This window comes from Oryza glaberrima, chromosome 5, assembly GCF_000147395.1.
Source record: "Oryza glaberrima chromosome 5, OglaRS2, whole genome shotgun sequence".
In the NCBI taxonomy this organism is placed as follows: domain Eukaryota; kingdom Viridiplantae; phylum Streptophyta; class Magnoliopsida; order Poales; family Poaceae; genus Oryza; species Oryza glaberrima.
The window spans coordinates 2,091,854-2,112,753 of record NC_068330.1 but is presented as its reverse complement, the minus strand read 5'-3'; the positions used below and the strand labels follow the sequence as shown (position 1 = coordinate 2,112,753).

At 43.2% G+C, this 20,900-nt stretch overlaps 2 protein-coding genes across 11 annotated transcripts; one reads left to right on the top strand and one right to left on the bottom strand.

Moving 5' to 3' along the window:
* The first annotated feature begins 7,411 nt into the window (after positions 1 to 7,411).
* On the top strand, positions 7,412 to 8,491 carry LOC127773362 (S-adenosylmethionine decarboxylase proenzyme 4-like). The gene has a single exon (XM_052299426.1). The coding sequence runs from the start codon at positions 7,412 to 7,414 to the stop codon at positions 8,489 to 8,491; it is 1,080 nt and encodes a 359-aa protein (XP_052155386.1).
* A 3,507-nt stretch (positions 8,492 to 11,998) lies between these two features.
* LOC127773714 (phosphoglycerate mutase-like protein AT74H) lies at positions 11,999 to 20,900 on the bottom strand. Of its 10 annotated transcripts, XM_052299858.1 has the most exons (6): positions 20,657 to 20,900; positions 18,938 to 19,034; positions 18,180 to 18,295; positions 14,545 to 15,699; positions 13,293 to 14,042; positions 11,999 to 13,192 (listed from the first exon to the last, which is right to left on the bottom strand). In XM_052299858.1, exons 5-6 carry the CDS (start codon positions 13,831 to 13,833, stop codon positions 12,759 to 12,761), a joined length of 975 nt encoding a protein of 324 aa, XP_052155818.1. In that variant the 5' UTR covers positions 13,834 to 14,042; positions 14,545 to 15,699; positions 18,180 to 18,295; positions 18,938 to 19,034; positions 20,657 to 20,900; the 3' UTR covers positions 11,999 to 12,758. The 10 variants fall into 10 exon arrangements, with proteins under 10 accessions (XP_052155818.1, XP_052155814.1, XP_052155816.1 ...); XM_052299854.1 differs by lacking the exon at positions 14,545 to 15,699; XM_052299856.1 differs by lacking the exon at positions 14,545 to 15,699 and having other exon boundaries at positions 18,180 to 18,290.

Genomic DNA, 20,900 nt, shown 5'->3' with positions numbered 1-20,900 from the left:
AATAATTTCATTATGTTTGAGTATTTTTTTTTTATTAGTCTCATATGCATGAATCATCTACTGCTTCGTTGAGTTTTGAGGGGTTTTCAAGACCTTGTTCGGATCAGGGATTGAAATTTCGGTTCGAAATTTCGCCCCACCGAAATGCTAACATCTTGCCCGAAAATTTCGGTTTTTTGCATTTTTTTTGTGAATTTGGTCAAATTTATTCAAAATCTTTCAAAAATTCAAAAAATTTCGTACGAAATTTTTCCGAAATTTCGAAAATTTCGATTCTATCGCTCACCTGCGGCAGAAATGTTGATTTCGAAATTTAAATCCCTGGTTCGGATAGAGAAAGGCCCAGGGTCTTCCTGGCTAGTAACGCAAGCTGCGAGCTAGCCGGTCCAGGTTCGAGCTAGCCTCACGCCCTCACCCCCTCCTTAATTCAAAATCAATCTAATCCTTTCTAGATTGGTCCCATTTTTTGAAGACCTTGTTCGGATAACAGGTTCTTCCCCAATTCAGAGCTTAAGCTAGGATAAGACAAGATGAAAGGATTAAGCTATTGAAGGATCGTAATTCAGAATTTAAACTAGGACTATTTTCTTGTTCTAACTTCCAACTCATAATTAACCTGAATTTTCGAAGAATCGTAAAAAGTTGTTACCTTTTGGTTTCGTTAGGTAGAAACTCGCATGCATCTTTCATGAATAGCTTTTAATTTCCATGGGATGTTACTGTCCCCGTTTTCAGAATTCAGACGAGACTTCTTTCTTGAAACTTATATACTTGCTGTTGGGGGCAAATTGAAGTAAACCATTTCATCCAAATTATATCGAGGTTACAATCAAGATGAGCCCGAGATAGCCTGGAACAGTGACGCATGTCTTCAGAAATGAGAATCAAGAACAAACTGCTTTTGTTGGTTGATATGTGACGCCGAGATCGAGACAGTCACATGACGCACAACCGCAAGAACGCACGGGTTAATTTTCCCCTTTAATTAGCGTCATCTTCTCCATCTAATCGCTCCACAAAAATTTCCATGCATATATCTGTTAGCAATAGACAAACTGGTTCATTTTCTGCAAAGCTCAATAGGAAACAAAGGCCGCTGCAAACGGTTGCACACGCATGCCTGCCTGCCTGCCTTATCTGCCATTCATCCGTCTTAAAATAAATCAACCTAAAATATAATTAAATAAATCAACCTAAAATATAATTAAACATTAGCTAATGGACTGCTGCATGGACATGGAAGGTTAGGGAGGCATGGCTGTGGCTAGATATATACTGAGTAGCTCTCTTGTCCTGTAAATGGACAGCAAGTCTCAATTTGCTTGTAGAGTTGTAGTCTTGGATTTCTTGCCAAGATCGAGCGACAGATCGACAAAGAAGAAGATGGGGGATGCAGTGTCAAACGATCAAGGTGCTATAATTCCGACGTGAAGGCCAGCAGCAAGCTCCTCCTGGGGTTCCTGCGCGGGAGCTCGACGGCGCCGACGACGGAGGCGGCGGCGGCGGCACGGCTGGGAGGGCGAGCGGCGCCGCCGCCGCCGCCGCCGGCGAGAAAGCTCTAATTCATCATTTCGACCGGTTTGATCTCTTGTAGTTGGGAATCGAAGTTGATCTTAATAAATTAGTGGGAAAAAAATAAACAGATGTGTGGCCCGTTTGTGGTTTGGCCCGGAACGGAATTGAAGCGGATGTGCGGCCCATGTATTGTTGGGCCGAAACGGTGGCTTAATGGACGTGCTGCCTGTTTTGGGTGGGCCATAACAGGCTTGTGGAGTTGTGGTGGACCCACGTGCGGACTATTAGCGGGGAGGTGGAGGTTCGTCCAAAAAAAAACTTAAAAAGGGATTACCGATATTTATACCACCATATTTTTTTCATTAAAAAAAAATAGTTAGCATGTATGTAAGTCCCTACAATACGTTTTTTTTCATGAAAATACATGCCGATGAGATGAGGAATTTAAATTTAATTGTTTGGCTTCACGCTGCAATACGCAAAGACGTCAGTGCACTGGTATTTCAATCGTAGCACCAATCTCAACGGAGATCAATTGATCAGAAAATCGACTGTGGTTACCCAAAAAAATGTGTCGACATAATTATAGCAGCACTGCTTAAAAATGGTAGAGTTCCCCTCTGTCTCAAGAATTAAACAAGAAATGGTTGTGATTAATTGTGATAAAAATGTAGATGTCCTGGCGATGAAAATGTAGATGAAGAAATAAAATGAGATAGTTATGATTGGTTAAGATAAGAGGTAATAGGTGAGAATTTGTTATACTCCATATATCATGGGAGAGCTATGGCTACCAATATGTCTTTACAATCTAAACTAAATATTACTTTTCATTTGATATGATGATCGAATTTCAATATAGATTGTGTTTAGATTGATATAAAAAGCTGAATTATTTTAGAACAGTACAGGGTGAAGCACACATGATCTACTGTAAAAACCCATGATTTTGCTAGCTAGGGCCTGCCGGCCTGTTCGTATGTGTTCCCGACATGAGAATTGCATACAATCATCGATCTGCGCTGCAAGGCATGTCGACCGGTCTTTGCACCTGTTTCTCTAATTACAGCAAATCAGAGATAGACACTTCCACTCAAGCTGCTGCTCCAGATCTGCTGACAAAATCTTTGGATCCTTCCGATCGATCGATGAGCATTGTATCTACATTGTAGAGATGCAAATTAAGTTGGTTCATGACAACAGTACAGTCTTAGGGTACCAGACATTGCATGATCATGTTGTACCGGGCTAGCTATATGTTGTCTCTACTTGCTTGCCTTTTTTCCTTTTTGGATACTCTTTTTAGCACCTACTCGAATGATTAGAATCCCTCTACCAACGTCTGTTGCGCCTGTGCGATGTACGAGGATGATTTACATATGACAGTCACGCTGCCACATGCCACCGACACAATATTGCTTCCTGCAGATAATTTACAGCTAGCTATAGAGATTAATGGGGAACGGACCATGAATTTTATTAAGGGACTGTCTGTCTAAGTTTTTCAGAGTCACCTCTTCTCCGTGCTCACGCATGTAGTCGATATGTTGCCGTCACCTCTAGTGTTCGCGTGTGGATGATGGGAACATAGTGCCTCCGCACGGAAAACAAAGCGATCTATTAGCACGTGATTAATTAAGTATTGCTAATTTCTTTTTTCAAAAATGGATTAATTTGATTTTTTTAGCAACTTTCGTATAGAAACTTTTTGCAAAAAAAAACGTACCATTTAGCAGTTTGAAAAGCGTAGGCGTGAAAAACGAGAGATTTGGGTTGGGAACCTAGAGGTCCGAACACACCTAGGTGGTGATATCTCCGTATCCTCCTCTACCCTAGGCCCATTGCATAAGGCCATCCCTTTAAGCTTGAGGAAACCGGCTCAATTCCCTTGCCTCCGCTCCCATTTGGACTCTTACCATAAAACCTAATCTCAGATTTTTCTGCCGGAGTTTTGACATTATTACCGTCTTCGAAAAAGAGAACCTTCTTATTGCTAGCTATACTACCACTGCCAGGGAGCAGTGGCGGATTCAAAAAATCAATTTGTTGGTGTCATGACGTATCTATCGGTGCTATAACATATGGATAAACAGTTTTACTATAGGTTCTGCCGAAAATTGTCAGTGTCGCCTGACACTGGCCATAGTACAATAGATCCACCCCTGCCAGGGAGTCACCTTCCCAAATCTAAATGTCGTCGGAGTTTTGACGTCATTACTATTAGTGGGGAGTTTCACCTCTCCTCCCTTCCCAATACCAATACTAGATTGAAGGTGACTGAAATTATCTTAAATTTAGCCATTCCCTTTTCATACACCGGAACAGAAATGCAAATTACATAATTCACACACGCTAGTAATATACGATATTTAGACGGCTATATCCGCCTTAAATTTCGGGGGAAAAAATTCAAGTTCCTGCACGTAATTAAGCTGGATTCAAACAAAACAGAGCACGACAATTCTCTAGTCAAACATGAGTGTGTTTAATTATTTGCAAGTCGGCGGGTTCCATCATACTTCCGTGCATGCATGCTCTCGCTCGATCATTAGCTAGTTTAGCCTGCAGGTTGGCCATGGCGATCACGAATTAACCCAAAAGTGCTGTGCATAGCACTAGCTTAGCTAACGAGTTGATCCATTGGAAGTTGTTAATTAAGGTCATGTTTGGCTCAGCTAGATCCACACTGATTTTGAATTTTATATGTTAAATTATAGTGTTTTAAAATTTTATATTTTGTCTGAAATAATTTATTCAGACATTATCAGCTTAATCACAAATTCAAATTCATGCACTATGTATCTCTATTTCATATTATAAATTGCTTTGACTTTTTCTTAAGTTTATTTTTTTCAAGTTTGATCAAATTTATAAAAAAAACATAATAATACTTTTGACATAAAACAAACATACCAAAATGTATTCAATATTAATTTCAATAAAACTAATTTGGTGTTATAAATATTGCTACATTTTTCAATGAAACTTATTTAGAAAAAGTGAAACCAAATTATACTACTTTATCCGTTTCACAATGTAAGACTTTCTAGTATTGTCCACATACATATAGATGTTAATGAATCTATATCTAAAAGAATGTGGGCTATACTAGAAAGAATTACATTGTGAAACGAAGGGAGTATAAAACAAAGAACGTATTTGAGTACACAAAATCTTGGATATAAAAATAAGTCAAACAGGACCCGCAACGATCGAGGAAGATTTCAATTGTTGGTGTTGGCAGCATATGCACACTACTCCAAGTGTCGGCCCACTCATTGCATGCAGGCCAAAAGGAGTACATTGAATTGTATCATAATCCAATGGGGTTGCAAATTAATCTTGTTTTGTTTGCTTCGTTGTTATTAACTTAAACCGTGCGCCGATTCATGATCACGCAGAGAGGAAGGGGACTGCATGTCTGCATAATATGCTCAGGTCATTTCTTAATATTATTGCGAGGTTCACTGTCAACTTCATTTTGTCGTCTTCGAGCATCCTATTGCCTACTAACATCGATCATCCCTGTATTAATTAAATTACTCCATTACAATTTGATCCTATATATAAAGCTGCTTTATCAAGGATATAGGCACCGCACGGACCGGTCAACCTATGGATAATCCTTGACCGACTATACAAGTTTATCCAGTCTAACCAGGAAAGACATAAAAAATTAGTGTTTTTATTTTGTCGCTACTATATACGAGGACTAAAATTACTTAGTATCCCTTTAAATCGTAGGAATGCAAAAAATACAGGAACATGAAAAACAAACGATTCTAATAGAAATGTAAATGCAAAATAGAGGATTGCAAAATATAGGAAAAACACAGAATAGCTTTGATTGGACCGCGAGAAAAATACAGGAATCGGATAAGAGAGATAGACTCAGAGGAAAATTTCCAATAGGTTGGATTCCTTGCTAAATTTCCTCCAAAATGTCTATAGGATTTTCCATTCCATAGGAATTGCAAAAGATAACATAGAATTCAATACTTTGTTTCAAATGTCTTCATATAAAAAAATAATAATAAGATAGACTAATGCGTGATATATCACTTTACAAAAATGCATATTAAAATTCATCTTATACATACAAACTGTAGCAAAAACAAGAAATTAAACCATAACTAGTTAATGTGTATGTATGTTCACAGCTAAATTTTTTAACTTGTATAAGTTGAATTTGATCTCATTCCCACTAGAGTTTTTCAATTGAAGGCAGTCCACCCCACCCCCGGGCATCGTGCATGCGCGGACAACACGGGGGGCGAAACCCTAGTTTCCCGACACCGCCGCCACCCTCCATCTTTCTCCCCCACCTCGCCGCTGCTTGAAACCGCGCGGCATGCCAGGATGGCGGCGGCGCGGCTCGAGATAGTGTCCCCGGCACCACCGCTGCCAGATCTACCCCCCTTTCTCCCCCACCTCCACATCCACCCCCGCACCCCCCGCGCCCCCGCGCCTAGATCCAGCACAGCTGCTGCCGAATCTAGAGACCGGAGGAGACAGCGACGGAGGCCAGCGGCTTGCGACGGGCACGGGCGACGTAGGCCGACGGCTTGTGGCAGGCGTGGGTGACGGAGCGGCAAAGGCCGGTGGTCGGCGACGGTGATGGCCTGACAGCTGTCCGGTGCAAAGAGTGGGAGGCCGCGTGGAGGTTGGCCGGCGGGGGCCGGCGGTGCAACGGTGCCCACGCGTGACGGAGGATGGATGGTGGTTGTAGCAATGGAGCATGGCTTTCGATCGGCAGGTGGCGGGACGGCGGGTGTAAACCCAGCCCGGTCTTGGCTGGCGCTTCGGGCACCATCTTACTTCTTCGGGGTGTTGTCGAGCCATCCCCTCTCCTCTTGTAGGGTTATCGGGTGAAAATCTTGTCTTAGTTCTCCTTAAGCCCTCGACGGATGGCGGCGGCAATGTCATTGTCGCTCCTGTCCCTGGAGACGTCATCTAGGAAGCCCCCTTGACAAATCTTATCATAGATAACTGGTGCAAGCTCACTTTAGATGTCTCATCCTCTTGTGGTGGCGCCCTAGTTTAAACAAGTTGGCCACGTTAGAGGGCCTAGCGTAGAGAGCGGTTCAATTCTTCTCTCTCATCCTCTTCCCCTCAATTTTATAGATGTGGCTAGAGTTGTGTTTGATGCTCGGCTGTTATAGCTTGGACTTGGGCAATCTTAGCGGTCATTCCCATTCCCTTGTTGGTTTAGCGGCAGTCGGTCACGCTTAGCGCCGACTGGTCCGGTGCTAAACCTTCTCCTTGGCTGTGTGTAGATGACGTCGGTGCGTGGTGGTGGATTTTTTTTCTTCTTTCCTAGCTATTGTCTTCTAGGTCTCTAATTAATCTTGTAATTTTGTTCATATTCTATTCGATGAATAATCGTACTGTCTAGTAAAAGACATGAATATTAGAAAAAGACTAATATTAAATAATTAAAAGGGGCGAGGCTTCGAACCCAGATCATCTGGCCTACCACTTTGTAGAGCTAGCTAGATGAGCCTTGGGTGTTTCTCATAGTCATGCTGTCTAGTGCTGATCGTTAAAAAGAAAAATCTCATTCGAAATCCCCACTGCCACCACTTCCACCATTAACGTTGTTCATTAATCACCAAGATCCTCCTCTCCCCTCCCCATAATGCTCACAATCATTACCATTGCCTCCCCCTCATCCTCATGCATGCGCGCATGCCGCCTCTCAACTCAACTCGATCGATCACCACCATCACCACTTACATTTCTTCTTCTTCTTCTTCTTCTTCTTCTTCCTCGGATCGATCGATCGTCATCAACCTCCCGCCACTTCTTGGCACCAGCTTGATCTGCATCGTCTATAAATTGAACCGCGTTGCTCCTCACGCTCTCGATCGATCACGAAGGCGCACCATCGTTATCAATGGCTTCTTGCGGGTTTGAGGGCTTCGAGAAGCGGCTGGAGCTGGTGTTCGAGCTCCCGGCGAGCGGCGGCGAGGTGGCGCGGCATGGGCTCCGGTTGCTGCCGGCGGAGGCGCTGCGGGAGGTGCTCGACGCGGCGCAGTGCGCCGTGGTGTCGGCAGCGGGGAACGCGGCGGCGGACGCGTACGTGCTGTCCGAGTCGAGCATGTTCGTGTACCCGGGGCGGGTGGTGCTCAAGACGTGCGGCACCACGCCGCTGCTCCGCGCCGTGCCCGTGCTGCTCCGCGCCGCCGCCGCGCTCCGGCTCCGGCTCCGGTCGTGCAGGTACTCCCGCGGCGAGTACCTGTTCCCGGAGGCGCAGCCGTTCCCGCACGCCCACTTTGCCGACGAGGTGGCGTACCTCGACGCCGCCCTCCCCCGTGAGCTCCTCCGCTTCCGCCGCTCCGCCGTGATGCCGTCGTCGTCGTCGTCGTCGCCCGGCGCCTCGCACAGGTGGCACGTCTACTCGGCGTCGTCGTCGGCGTCGTCATCCGACGCGGATGGCGCGGCGCGGCTCACGGCGGAGGTGTGCATGACGGAGCTGGACCGCGGCATGGCCGCGCGGTTCTACCAGCGCCCCGGCGACGGCCGGACCAGCCACGCCATCGGCGACGAGATGACGGCGGCGTCGGGGATCGGCGGCGTGGTGGACGAGAACGACCCGCGCTCCCTGGTGTGCGCCTACGCGTTCGCGCCGTGCGGCTACTCCATGAACGCGCTCGACGGCGCGCGCTACGCCACCGTGCACGTCACGCCGGAGGACGGCCACTGCTACGCCAGCTTCGAGTGCGCCACCGACGACGCCGCCGCCGCGCTCGCCGCCATCCGCCGCGCCGTCACCGCGTTCCGCCCGGGCACCGTCTCGGTCTCCATCTCCCACACCTCCAGCGCCGCGTCGTCGCTCTGCACGCCGGTGGCCGAAGCCCTGGAGCCGCTTGGCCTGGCGTGCCATTGCCGCGCCGCCGAGGTCTTCCCCGGCGCCGGCACCGTGACCTACCAGACGTTCACGGCGCCGGCGACCAAGCATGAGCATGACAACTAGAGAGAGGGGATAAGGGGGGTTTTGTGCTATTGGAAGCAAGAATGCATTAATTAGGGTTTTCTGCAACTCACCGAAAGATTGGCACACCCCAATTACCGCATCACTTTATTTCTTTGAGTGATTTTACAATCCTTAAGGACGTACTGGGAGGTACTATATTTTCTAACGTAAATTTTGATACCTTCGGTTTGCACTAAAAATTTTCATACCTCTCAAGACTGTAAAATTTATCTCTGTTTTTTTAATTGCTTTCGAGGATGGTGGCGCGCGTGATAAAATTAAGATAAAATTTGGAAATAATGCAGTGTTAAGGCGTGGTGGCAAGGGCACTATGGGCGATCGATCGAGTAGGAAGAATGCAAATGTGCAAAATGCAATGGATTGGGGGTGAATTTGGGGAGTGGTGGAGTGTGCAGTGGAGGCGCGCGTGCTGTGGTAGCATCACTTGGGGTGCAGTGATCATGCATAAGGATTATGCCTTTAAGGAGAGGAGATTTGGTCTCTGCTAGAATGTCGACTACAGTTTCAGATATGAAAATGTCAGGTTTCTGTCGATCAAAGATTCATCACATCACATGAGACATCTACTCCATCCGTCCAATAAAAAAAGATAACTTAGAATGGGATGTGACCCTTCCTAGTACAACAAATATAGACATTGTACTAGGAGGTTGTCTTTTTTTCAGATGGAGGGAGTAGATTGCTAGCTTTCTGTAGGTTCAATGCATCATATGCATGATCTTTTTCTCCTTTTTTTTATACATGGTGGTGGCAGGGGTAGATTTGTTACGAACAAATCATTGCACTTTACACTTCTCTAAGGGTGTGTTTAGTTCACGCTAAAATTAGAAGTTTAGTTGAAATTGGAACGATGTAACGGAAAAGTTGGAAGTTTGTGTGTGTAGAAAAGTTTTGATGTGATTAAAAAGTTGAAAGTTTGAAGAAAAAGATTGGAACTAAACTCGGCCTAAATTATATTCAACTGAATGTGAAGGGACAAAAAAAAATATTATATTTTATTTACCCTAGAAAGTTGACCCGATCCCTAATTGACTCATTACATGAAAACAAGGATTCACGTGCACTTCTCCTGTCCCATAATATAAAGGATTTTGGGTGGATGTGACTCATCCACATGAAGAGAGTATTTTACATGGGCAAATAAAAAATCATCCTTAAAGAAATTACAACCCCTGTATCGAAATACTTAGGCCCCATTCCATAATGTAAAACAGATACACATTTTAAGGTTTAACTTTAAAAAAAGACTAATGATTAGTATATTATAAATTGAATTTTATTTGCTGAAAATAATAACATTAAATTGGTATTTCAATATATTTTCATATGGTTATAATTTTGTTGCTACAAACTTTATAGTATACGAGAAATTATAAGTCAAAGATTAGTTTTAGAGACCGTACTAAGTTTGACCATGCCTTACATTATTATGAAATAGTACCTTCTACATTGCAAATAATTTTGTTGTTTTTGTTTTTTTATGTATAAATCGAATTTAAACCTGTATGTTTGTATAGTATCTTATATTATCATAAAGTATCTTATCAATTTTATGAATTTTTATATAGCTATTTAAACTATATGCATATACCTAGTTGTCATAATATCTAGGTGTAGAAAATACTTTCCCGTGGAGAGAGTAGTAAATAGGATCGGAGTGAGTAGTAATCAAAATGGCACCCCTTTGACTTCAGAGAATTAGAAAAATGGGAAATATAATACTGGAGGGAATATTAAACATCGGAGTGAATGAGTGATGAAGCATGTTCATGGCAGCTGAAAGGATCAAACATTAGCGAAATTAGATGCGCAATCTACATATGTCAGGACAAGTTGTTCTTATATTCCAATGTACAACATGTAGGTCACTGCCCTGTTGAATTGCCATCATGTAACAAAATATCATCAGCAAGTTTCATGCTTATTAATGAAATCCAAGCCCTGATGGGAATTGATCCATCTTTAGAAGAAAAAAAAAAGATGGTCAAGACTACACCTCACCCAGCATTTGGGGATCTCGCCCCAATTGCTCTAAAAAAATATTCAGACTGCTGATATGCTCATATGCAGTTCATGGGAACTTATACAAGGAGACGAACATCTGAAGTTCATACTGCAGCACACTTTGCAGGACATGAAGGACCCATCAGTTGGACATGAGTTGATTACAAGTCAAAATGACTTATTAACGATTAAAAAATAACTTTTTTACGCGTAAACTTAGCTACTTAAAAACTAATGATGAAAATAAAACTACATTGGAAATATCTAAAATCAACTTTGATTCAAAGAAAATTCATAGGAATTTTGGAGGATTTCAATCCTATAGGAAAATTTCCTATAAAGCCCTTTGAAACAAAGGATTGAATCCTATCCAATCCTTTCAAATTCCTATGGAATGGACAATCCTATAGAGATTTTGGAGGAAATTTAGCAAGAGCTTCAACCTCTTGGTAATTTTCCTTTGAGTCTATCTCTCTCATCCAATTCCTACGTTTTTCTGCGGTTCAATCAAACGGTCATTCCTGTGTTTTTCCTACGTTTTGCAATCCTCTATTTTACACTTACATTCCTATCAAAATCATATGTTTTTCCTAATCCTACGTTTACTCAATCCTTCAATTCAAAGGGGCCCTTAGCTGCAATCCATTGAGGGCCCCTTTGAATCGCAGGGTTGAAAAAATGGAGGAATAGGAAAAACACAGAATTATGATAGGAATTGAAGTGTAAAACAGAGGATTGCAAAACACAGGAATGGTCGTTTGATTAGAGCGCAGGAAAAACGCAGGAATCGGATGAGAGAGATGAACTCAAAGGAAATTTTCCAAGAGGTTGAAGCTCTTGCTATATTTCCTCCAAAATCCACATGCAATGTGCCATTCCATAGGAATTTCATAGGATTTAAAAATCTTCAATCCTTTAAATTAAAGGGCCAAATAGGAAAATTTCCTATAGAATTTGAATCCTATAAAATTCCTACCTAAATCCTATGATTCAAAGGGAGCCTGATTTTTTTTTCTCCCTTCTTTTAGATGTGATAGGCTGATAGCCATTGATTAGAATAGGATCACATGGATCCTAGTACTCAGATTGTCAGATGGGCAAGTTTGCTGGACCAGCCAGGAAGGACAGTGCTCTGTTTGTGGTTCCACAATTCTAGTACTTCTGATTTTTTTAGAAAATAAAATAAAAGATAAAATAACAAGAAAAAGGGAGAAAAGAAGTACTCCTACTTGTAGTGCACTGCACGAAATTGCAACATCTAGATGTATAGTGTGTAGTCAAGGATGAACATGCCAACTAGTAGCAAGGAAGGAATCTTTGCATTTGCACCTGTTTCTGATGACATATGCATGTGAAAACTGGAGTGTGTGTCTAGCTATACATGAATAACAGATACTACCATTTTTCTCCCGTCACAAAAAGGAAGAATGCAACCACACGAAATGTTAAGTTCCCCCCCCCCCCCCCCCCTTTTTTTGACAAAAATACATAACCTTGTAAAAACAAATTGTAAACCGAAGATGTAAAATATTACCTATCTTTATTAGCTAAACAAAGCACATTGTAATAGTAAAGAGGTTTCCTCCATCTTAATTACATTGGATGACCTCCTTCGGTCACCCCGACAAAAAATAGTAAAGAGGCCATGGCCATATCTAGGAGTAAAATAATCAGGGAAAACAAGAACCAAATTGAACGAAAGCATGGAGGCGTATCTGGCCTTCCCAGGTGATCTGCTAACAACATGCTGCATTTGCCCCAAAAGTAAAGTGTTTTTCACAGAGAAATCCATAATCTCATATATCACTGTCAACAAAAGCTCGAATTAATGTGACCTATCTATTATTAGTAGTTAAACAAAGTTAGGTGAAACAAAAGGGGCTGTGTTTAGTTACAGAAGAGAGGCAAAGATCCCCTTTAATGACAGTCAAGTAATAGGAATGAGATTCAGAACAAAGCCTCGAGATTTATCCTATGTGTTTATCAGAATATAGGCAATGATTCCTTTTGATAGTCAAATCGTTTGCTTCATTTCCCCAAATCATATATAGTATTTATCAATGTAGTATCTAGCAACTATGTATGAACAGGCTACAGATCAAACAGAAAAGAATCAGCAAAGGGGACTACATTGCATCGCCCCAATGGAGAAATACACTAGTAGTACCAATCGAATCAAATTCCAAAGAATTTTAAACGGAATTTCTAAAGAAAGAGCAAGTAGAGGCAAGCGGCAAGATTATTACTCGAGCAACTTGTTGGTCTTGCCATTTTCCTCCTTGCCATCGTCGTCGTCGTCATTGTCGTCTTCGTTCCAGTGGTCGAAGAAGGTGGCGAGGAAGGAGGAGCACTCGTCGGCCCAGCTGCGGCGGTTGGCGGAGGCGCGCCACTGCTGGTCGGCGATCATCTCCGGGGAGAGGCCCCAGCGCTGGAGCTCCTCCTTGGTGTGGTGGATGAGGAGGCTGTACTCGCCGGCGGGCCCGAGCTGCATGACCCTGAACTCGCAGTTGTCGAAGTTGTTGAGGCGCTCGAACTGGTCCACCGTCCACTTGAACCACTTCATGAGGAAGACCCGCGAGGTGAGGCCATGGGAGACGATCACCAGGTTGGTCTCGCAGCTCGCGTCCTGCTCCAGCCTCCCCATGTCTATATCCCTCCACAGCGACTCCAAGAAACCTGAACAAGAATTGAATTGAATTGAATTTCATCAGAAATCGTTTTGAATTGCAAGAAGAATGGGAGAATGGAATTGAATTGAAATGAGATGGGGACATACTGGCGACGCGGTCGAAGACGTCGGCGGCGGACTCGCCCTCGGGGAAGCGGAAGAAGAAGCGGCCGAAGCGGTCGCGGGTCTCCTTGACGGCGCGCATGCGCTCCTCGACCTGGAAGTTGCCGAAGTCCTGCTCGCGGACGCGGCACTCCTCGCGGGCGCCGATGACGCGGTGGCGGGGGAAGGCGGCGCCGATCTCGCGGAGCGTGGCGCGGGTGCGCTCGTAGGGGGAGACGTAGAAGTAGACCTTCCAGTTGGCGGCGGAGGAGACGACGTCGAGGATGCCCTTCCCGGCGGCGCGGGCCTGGTCGACGCCGAGCGGGGTGAGCGGGATGCGGTAGTCGGGCGTGGTGGTGTAGGCGGACATGTCGAGGTTCCCCTGGCTCTCGCCGTGGCGCACCAGGATGATCCGCTTCGGGAGCCGCCGCGCGCATTGCGGGTGGTGCTGCCGCGTCATCTCGCAGAACACGCACTCCTTGGCGTTGGCGTTGGCGGCGGCGAGATCGTCGGCTGCTGCTCCGGTGGGGGTGGATGATGATGACATGGCTGGCGCCAGGGTGCGGTCGGGTTTATATAAACAAGGGAGGGGGAGGGGGGAGGTGGTTGGGTGGCAACCGGATCCTCTTCTTCTTTCTGTTATTAATTGATGGACACCGCGTCAGCTGGATTTGATTGGGGGCTCTTCTGCTCTCTCTCTCTCTCTCTGCTGTATTGGAAACAAGCGGCAGCCACCTCCTCCACCTGCTGGTTTCACTGCACATATACAAACGGATTGAAGATTCGTTATGCTACATTTCAGTAACCTCTTGTCTGGATGTTCTACAGAAATGAATTAGTAATGGATTTCTCAAAGGAACAAACAGTACAAATTTTAGCAGAAATAGGAAGAGCAAGTTTCTAAGTTTCTTATTAAGGCCCCGTTCGAGAAAATAGCATATAAAGATGGGGTGTGGACACGAAAAAAATATATTAGCATACGATTAATTATGTTTTAATTATTTTATACTTGAAATTTTGATTTAGTTGATATTTTAAAGTAACTTTTTTACAAAATATACTGTCTAGCAGCTAGGAGTACTCAAATTAAAATTAAGATAAAAATATGTATCTTAATAAAAAAAAGGACCTAAGGGCCCATCAAATTAAAGCAAACACGGGGGGCACATGACATGATTTCTTTTAGTGTGGGGCCTCACAAAACGCGGTGCAAAGGTGCTTCGAACTTGCGATAGGATGCTTAGCGTATCGTACTTACATCACCGGCACCACCCATGCTGCTGCTTCTGCTTCTGCTTCTCCTCTCCGTGAAGCATTACTAGTCCACTAGTCGGCGCACGATTCCTAAATCCTAATGGAAAATCATCACTACTATCCTCCAACCGGAATCAGCCAAGCAACTCTCCTGTTCTTCTGCAAGAGTCGGTGCATTATCTTATGATCTTATCAGGGCGCACACACGCGCACACCCACACGGCAATCGATCGCCAACCACACGGCCTTGCTATGTGCTGCTGCTACGGTGCAACTAGTACTACACGTCTTGGGTTCATCCTATCATGGCATTGGTGGCACTCGGTACTCTGATGGTGATGCATTCCGGCTTCTTCCAGGAATTTATCCATGTGGCTGATGGTAGCACACCTCCTAACACACCCTTTGGACGTAAGAACCCTACTCGTCGATGGCATACCACCTACCTATACTGATACTGACCTGAATCTGATATGTAGCATCAATGGCCAACAGTGTCCAGATATCTAGCTAAGGGGGCACAGTGACAGTCAAAAGATGATGCAAAGTAAAAAAAAAAAAAATGTATCTGCAACTTGACAGTGTTAACTTGTGTTAACAAGTAGTAACAGGCACACAAAGGAAGCTTTGCTTTTCCAGAAAGATGGTAACAACCATGAAGTAAAGCAACGTGTACACTACTAGGAGTGCATAGGATGCAAACAAAACATTGTTTAAGGGGGAGCTATGAGTGATGATGATGTCCAGCTCAATTTGCTCAAAGCTACTAGCAATAAGGAATATAGATTGCTTTAAAGCTTTGCTTCTTTCTTTTTTTTTGACAAAGATTTGGTATTCACACAGAAGCAACACTAGCATGCCGGTGCAAGCATGTTTCTGGGACAGATCACAATAAGAAATCAAATATTGTATTTGTAGGCCATGGTTAAGCTAGGGTGTTTAGAGGACATCCATCACATGCTCCCAAAAGGTTCACAAAGCTTTTCAGTCTTGAGGACACAGTCTTCTCCCCTAAGGAAGAAGAACATCTCATGTGGTGTTCCAAGCCCCCAATCCACGGTACCACTACCAAATAAGATAATGGATACAGCTCGGATTGCAGAGAAGTTTCAGCTCACTTTTTATCCCATGTTTTGGGCTACTTTACCTCCCTGAATATCTGTTTAAGTAAAGACTGGAATGTTATTGCAATTTTTAACACTTCAAAGAGCAAAGGATCATTTTTTTTGTTTCTGATGAAAGCGACCGAAACCAGCATCTGATGCAGTGATGTCTACATGGATTTAACTAGCAATCTACAAGAAAGAAGATAAGCAGTGCAGAAGGAATGACAAAATGATTTATGGGCCTCGAACAGTGCTAAAATCAATTTAATCGGACAAAGCTGGTTTTCACGTGACTCTGGTGTGAATACTGATGCGATCTAACAATGGAAGTCTGCATGTTCGATGCATCTAGGCTTCTAGGTTTGGGGCCTCATGGTACGAAATGAACAGCCCATGTCTTCTCGAGAAGTAACATAGAATCAAAGGCCAGCAAAGCACTGAACAGTTCAACAAAAAAGTACGTTTAGCGTTTTGACACGCTAAACACACTTTAATGTTTATGAAACTCCGGTTGCTTTATTGTACTGGATCCTACTCAGCTAGCGCTTGGTAGGGTTTAGATCAATCTTGTCTTTTGGTGTGGTTATCACTCGGACTCTTTTGTTCATTTCTTGATGGACACGAAAAAAAAAAATATGTGGATGGTCCATTATGATTTTAAGTTGTTGCATTCAACAGACCTTGAGCAAAATGAGCCATTGTGATGGGAGGCCAGAAAAAAGGGTGAGAATAGCATAAAGAGTTCCAATTGATCAGGGAGACCAATCTTCTCGAGGCATCAAGGGTATATTTGGTTTCAAAGCTAAAATTGCGCATGAAAGGCTGTCCTGATCTTGGTAGTTTGGAGTCAAAACTCAAGAGTGAACTAAACAGAGTAACCAAAACCATTTGTACGGAACCTTCCTGATATGTGGCATCAAAACAAAGGCCAAATTTGGGCGGTGATAACAAAATTTCCCTTGGCAAACTTTGGCTTTCATGGCAGCAAACAAAGAGTACATAAGCCTAAAAAGGAACATTAGCTCTGTTTTTCTCTGTTGGTAGAGAGAGATGACACACATCAAGCACTATACTATAGCCTTCAATGCACCCAATGCAATTCATCATATCATTTATAATGACTTTTAATAGACAACTGTAAGTGAATGGCCAAGTGGGAGTCCATTGGCCCCTACACATGAATATAACCAGATTTTATGGATCATGCAAGCACTTAAGTCTGACTGGTAATGCACTCAAAAAGGGCATAATGATTGGGGAAAGGATCAGGAGTATGCAATATTTGTTTCTATTGGTGCTGACCACTGAGCAATATCAAGTCAAATATATCTCAACACCATCTTCGTGCTACTGGAGAAATATGGCATAACACAACTCAAATAGCAGATTAAAGTTTTCATAAAGATGCAAGCTGTGATATCTGCTAGAAGGTCTTTTCTCATTGCTTATTTCTACGAGTCATATGTTGAATATTTTTCTGTCACCCTCACAAGATTTTAGTGTCAGCCACTCACATTCACGCACCTTCCTACCATAAAATGCATATCCATTGCAGACTAGCATATGCCAGTATTATGTGCACCAAAGAGTGATAGTATTCGATGATGGTGCAGCCAAACTATGTCCCTATCCAAAACCCCTCATTTACGCTCATGCCATTTTCTTCCCTTCTTCCTACCACACTTAACTCCCCTTTCTCATTCCTTGAGCTCCTCTTCCCACAGTTTTTCCTATGACACAACTCTCAACCAGAAATCCCCAAAGGTAAATCTGAACAGCCTAGTAACATCAATTTATGTAGTATATGTTCAAGTAGTTTAATTTGAGGAGTTCTGTAATGTAGTTGCACTATCAAATAGCAATTGGCTCCCTGCCTTCACCACTACATAGTTACATGGTTCTTCTCCAATAAAATAGTAGAACTGTATAAATAGATTGCATGTTAGGTATCCTCCTACATTAAGTATTAATTGTAGGGCTCATAAACCACGGGCTTGTTTGGTTTGGAATCAATTTTGCCCTACCAAAATCTTGGTAGTGCCAAAACCTTGGCAAGTTTTGGCACTACCAAATTGGGTAGTATTGAATTTGAACTAATGCGGGTAAAATTTGGTAGCAAACCAAACATGCACTTGCTACTATTGAAGTTATCAAAATTTTGGTAGGGCAATAAGTTGGTATCAAACCAAACAAGCCCCACAATACCAAATTGTAGCTCAATAGAAAATTAGAACCAACCTAAAATCAGAACATTGTTTTTTATGGCAATTTAACTTAGTTTTTTAAAGCAGGATTATCTGGTTACAGTCTAGAACTGCACATACAAGTACTTTAGCGGCATATCATTGAAATGGTGCTCGAGAGTTATAATTCCACAATGCCAAACTATAAAACGTAAGGGACACTAGAACGCAAGCAGCACAAATATGAGGGACTATGGAAGCCACTAAAACAGTCAAATGCACAAAATAACTGGAGAAACAAATGGTAATAATTAAACAAGAAAAGTGCAAAAGCAGGACATAATGCTTACCAATAAGTCACCTGTCTTTATTTCCAAGTTAATTACACTCTTGAGATTGAGTTGAAAGCAAAAGGCCACTACAAAATGGAATGGAGTCTTGAGTCCAGATGATGCAAATATCTACACTGATAAAAAGAAAGAAAGAAATTCATATAATATTATCAACAAATGCTAATAGTAGTGTCAATACTCAATAATCTTCTTATTTTCAGAATGCTATGTTAACACTAAGAGGTAGTGCAACACTAGCTGCATTTTGCAAATCTATTCCCATCTTTGAGACTAAAATAATTGAATGTTCTAAATTTATCCACCTAATTTCCTATGAGGTATGTATGGCCATATCAGCGGACCACTAAGAAAACAAGGAATGTTTTCCGGATATATTGCACAGCTTGTTGTAATTCCTATGAATACAGCCTGCAGAATATGTAGATTTACCATATAGGTTTTTAAATTTGATATAATGATATGAATACATCCCTGAAGAAGTATAGAAATGATGGGGCCTTCCAGTTCCAATTAATGATCAGATCCTTCAGCGGTTAGTCCTTGCAACCAAGAAAAAGCCGAGCAGGATGTGATGGGAATGTTGATTGTGTTTTCTGCGCTCAACTGGATCAACAGGAGGCAACATGTCTACCAGGATATTGTTGCAGAGAGCATGGACTTCCAATGGGATTTAACAAACAAAACATTGCTTTACAGGGCAGCTATTATGCGCGTGGTTGACTTGGTGAGCGTAAGTTTCAACAGTTATCACTTACGGTGATCTAAATGGAAGGATTTCAATGTGATTTGGATGCTTGGGGCTTCAGTGCTCCATGGCGGTAGATGCACAGCTGCGGAAGAAAAGGTAGAATCCTGGAAAAGCAGCATATGTGCAGGAGATGATGCTTACTGCAGGAGATATGCAAGATTGAAAAAGGAAGTGGTGAAATCAAGAGTATTTTTCTCCATTTTTTATTTCTTAAAAACATCATCCTCCCTCCCTAGAAGTTGACAGAATTAAACACTAAAATTTCAACACTAGAAAGGGCTTAGCAAGGAACTAGCACTGACTTATTGCTCACAAATAATTCAGTGGGATTTGAAGTCAACTGTAGAGCACCAGCACTGGATTAGGAAATTGGAATCTTCGTTCCATATTGAGAAAATTCTCAACATATATGGACTGCCAATTCTGAATATTCCAAAAATTAAAAACTACTTCATTGTTCTACTGGATTGATAAAGTATGGATTGCTTTTAACCTCCATCATATGAACATGATCTGAAACCAACATCAGAATGCTTCCTATGGAAGGTGCTTGCAGTCATTCAAAGGACCTTTTACATGACCATTGAAGCTTAAGATGAAACAGATGGTATGGTTCTATGAAGGACGCTGAACATACTAACATGTCTAAGTTTTTACGATTTTCCCAGTAATCTTTCTTTTCACATAGACTCCTCAGTTTTTAGCTCCCAAAGGGGGATTCTGCTGATCTAAAGGTATCCTCCACCTATTTCCTCCAAAAACAAGGAAAAATAACCGAAACATGTCATTTTAAAATTTTGGCAATATATTGGAATAATCCCAGGTGCAATATGCCCAAAACACAACTAGTTTAACCTGAGTTTATGATTATTGCAGTACTGCAGACATATTATTCCTAGCCCTTCAGGTTCAGGAAGAATATCGCTGTCAGATTTCTAGATAGGAAATTTTGTTGGTGGTTGACTTACTTGCCAGGCGCAAACTGATAATTTGTGATTTTCAGGCGGCTACCTATGCACAAGATGGGAACAACTATCCCGGTGATGCAAAACGACAAGGAAAAACTTAGGCAGCATGTCATGGAAAATGACACCAGGGGGGTATGTATCATACATTGTTTTGCTTCCTTCGCTACTGTACATTTTATAAATTCAGCAATGTGGTGTTGTATGTAAAACCTATCAATCCAATTCCGTTCTCTCCCCAAACAACATATGACACATATGGCATCTTAAGCTGTGGCTCCCCGGCTCACTCAAATCATAAATGGAGATCAAACCTACGACCCGAGGGTGTTTTTAACACATGGCACCTAACATCTGAAAATGGATATCACATTATTCAATCTCACGACACATTCGCTTGCTTCCAACGCAATCAGATGAAGTCCAACTCTGCAAATCAATCCCAATGTAAACAAGCAACGCCCACACATGGAAAATCCAATTCCAATCAACAAGCATGCATAGCGATTTTCCCACCTCCCCATCCAATCAAAGCCCCCATCCAGTCCGCGCAAACGAATCGCCAAGCAATACTACCCTAAATCCGACCGCGACTCACGCAACCAAAACGATCGAGCACTCAACCCCCCGAACCCCCAACGAATCAATCGAGAGCAGAGAGGGACGCGAGCAAACCTGCCTGTGGAAATCGCCGCAAATCGGCGTCGAAATCAATCGATTCGGGGATTATCTCGAGATGGTAAGGGGGAAAGCGCGCGTACCTCGTGTGGCCGCGGAGGGAGGGAGGTCGCGGGTCGCTCGCGGCAAAGGGGATTCGTGAGGTCAAGAGAGAGAGAGATGGGAGGTGGTGAGGATTTGAACGCTTTTTGTTTTGGGAAAAATTGACCGGGTCCCTCGCCGTGCGTCCCCACCGCCGGCCGGTGCGGTGGCGGCGCCGCCGCCACGAGCTCCTCCCTCCTGCGTTACTGGAGAAGACGAGCGGGCCCCTCCCACCCATTCGGGGCC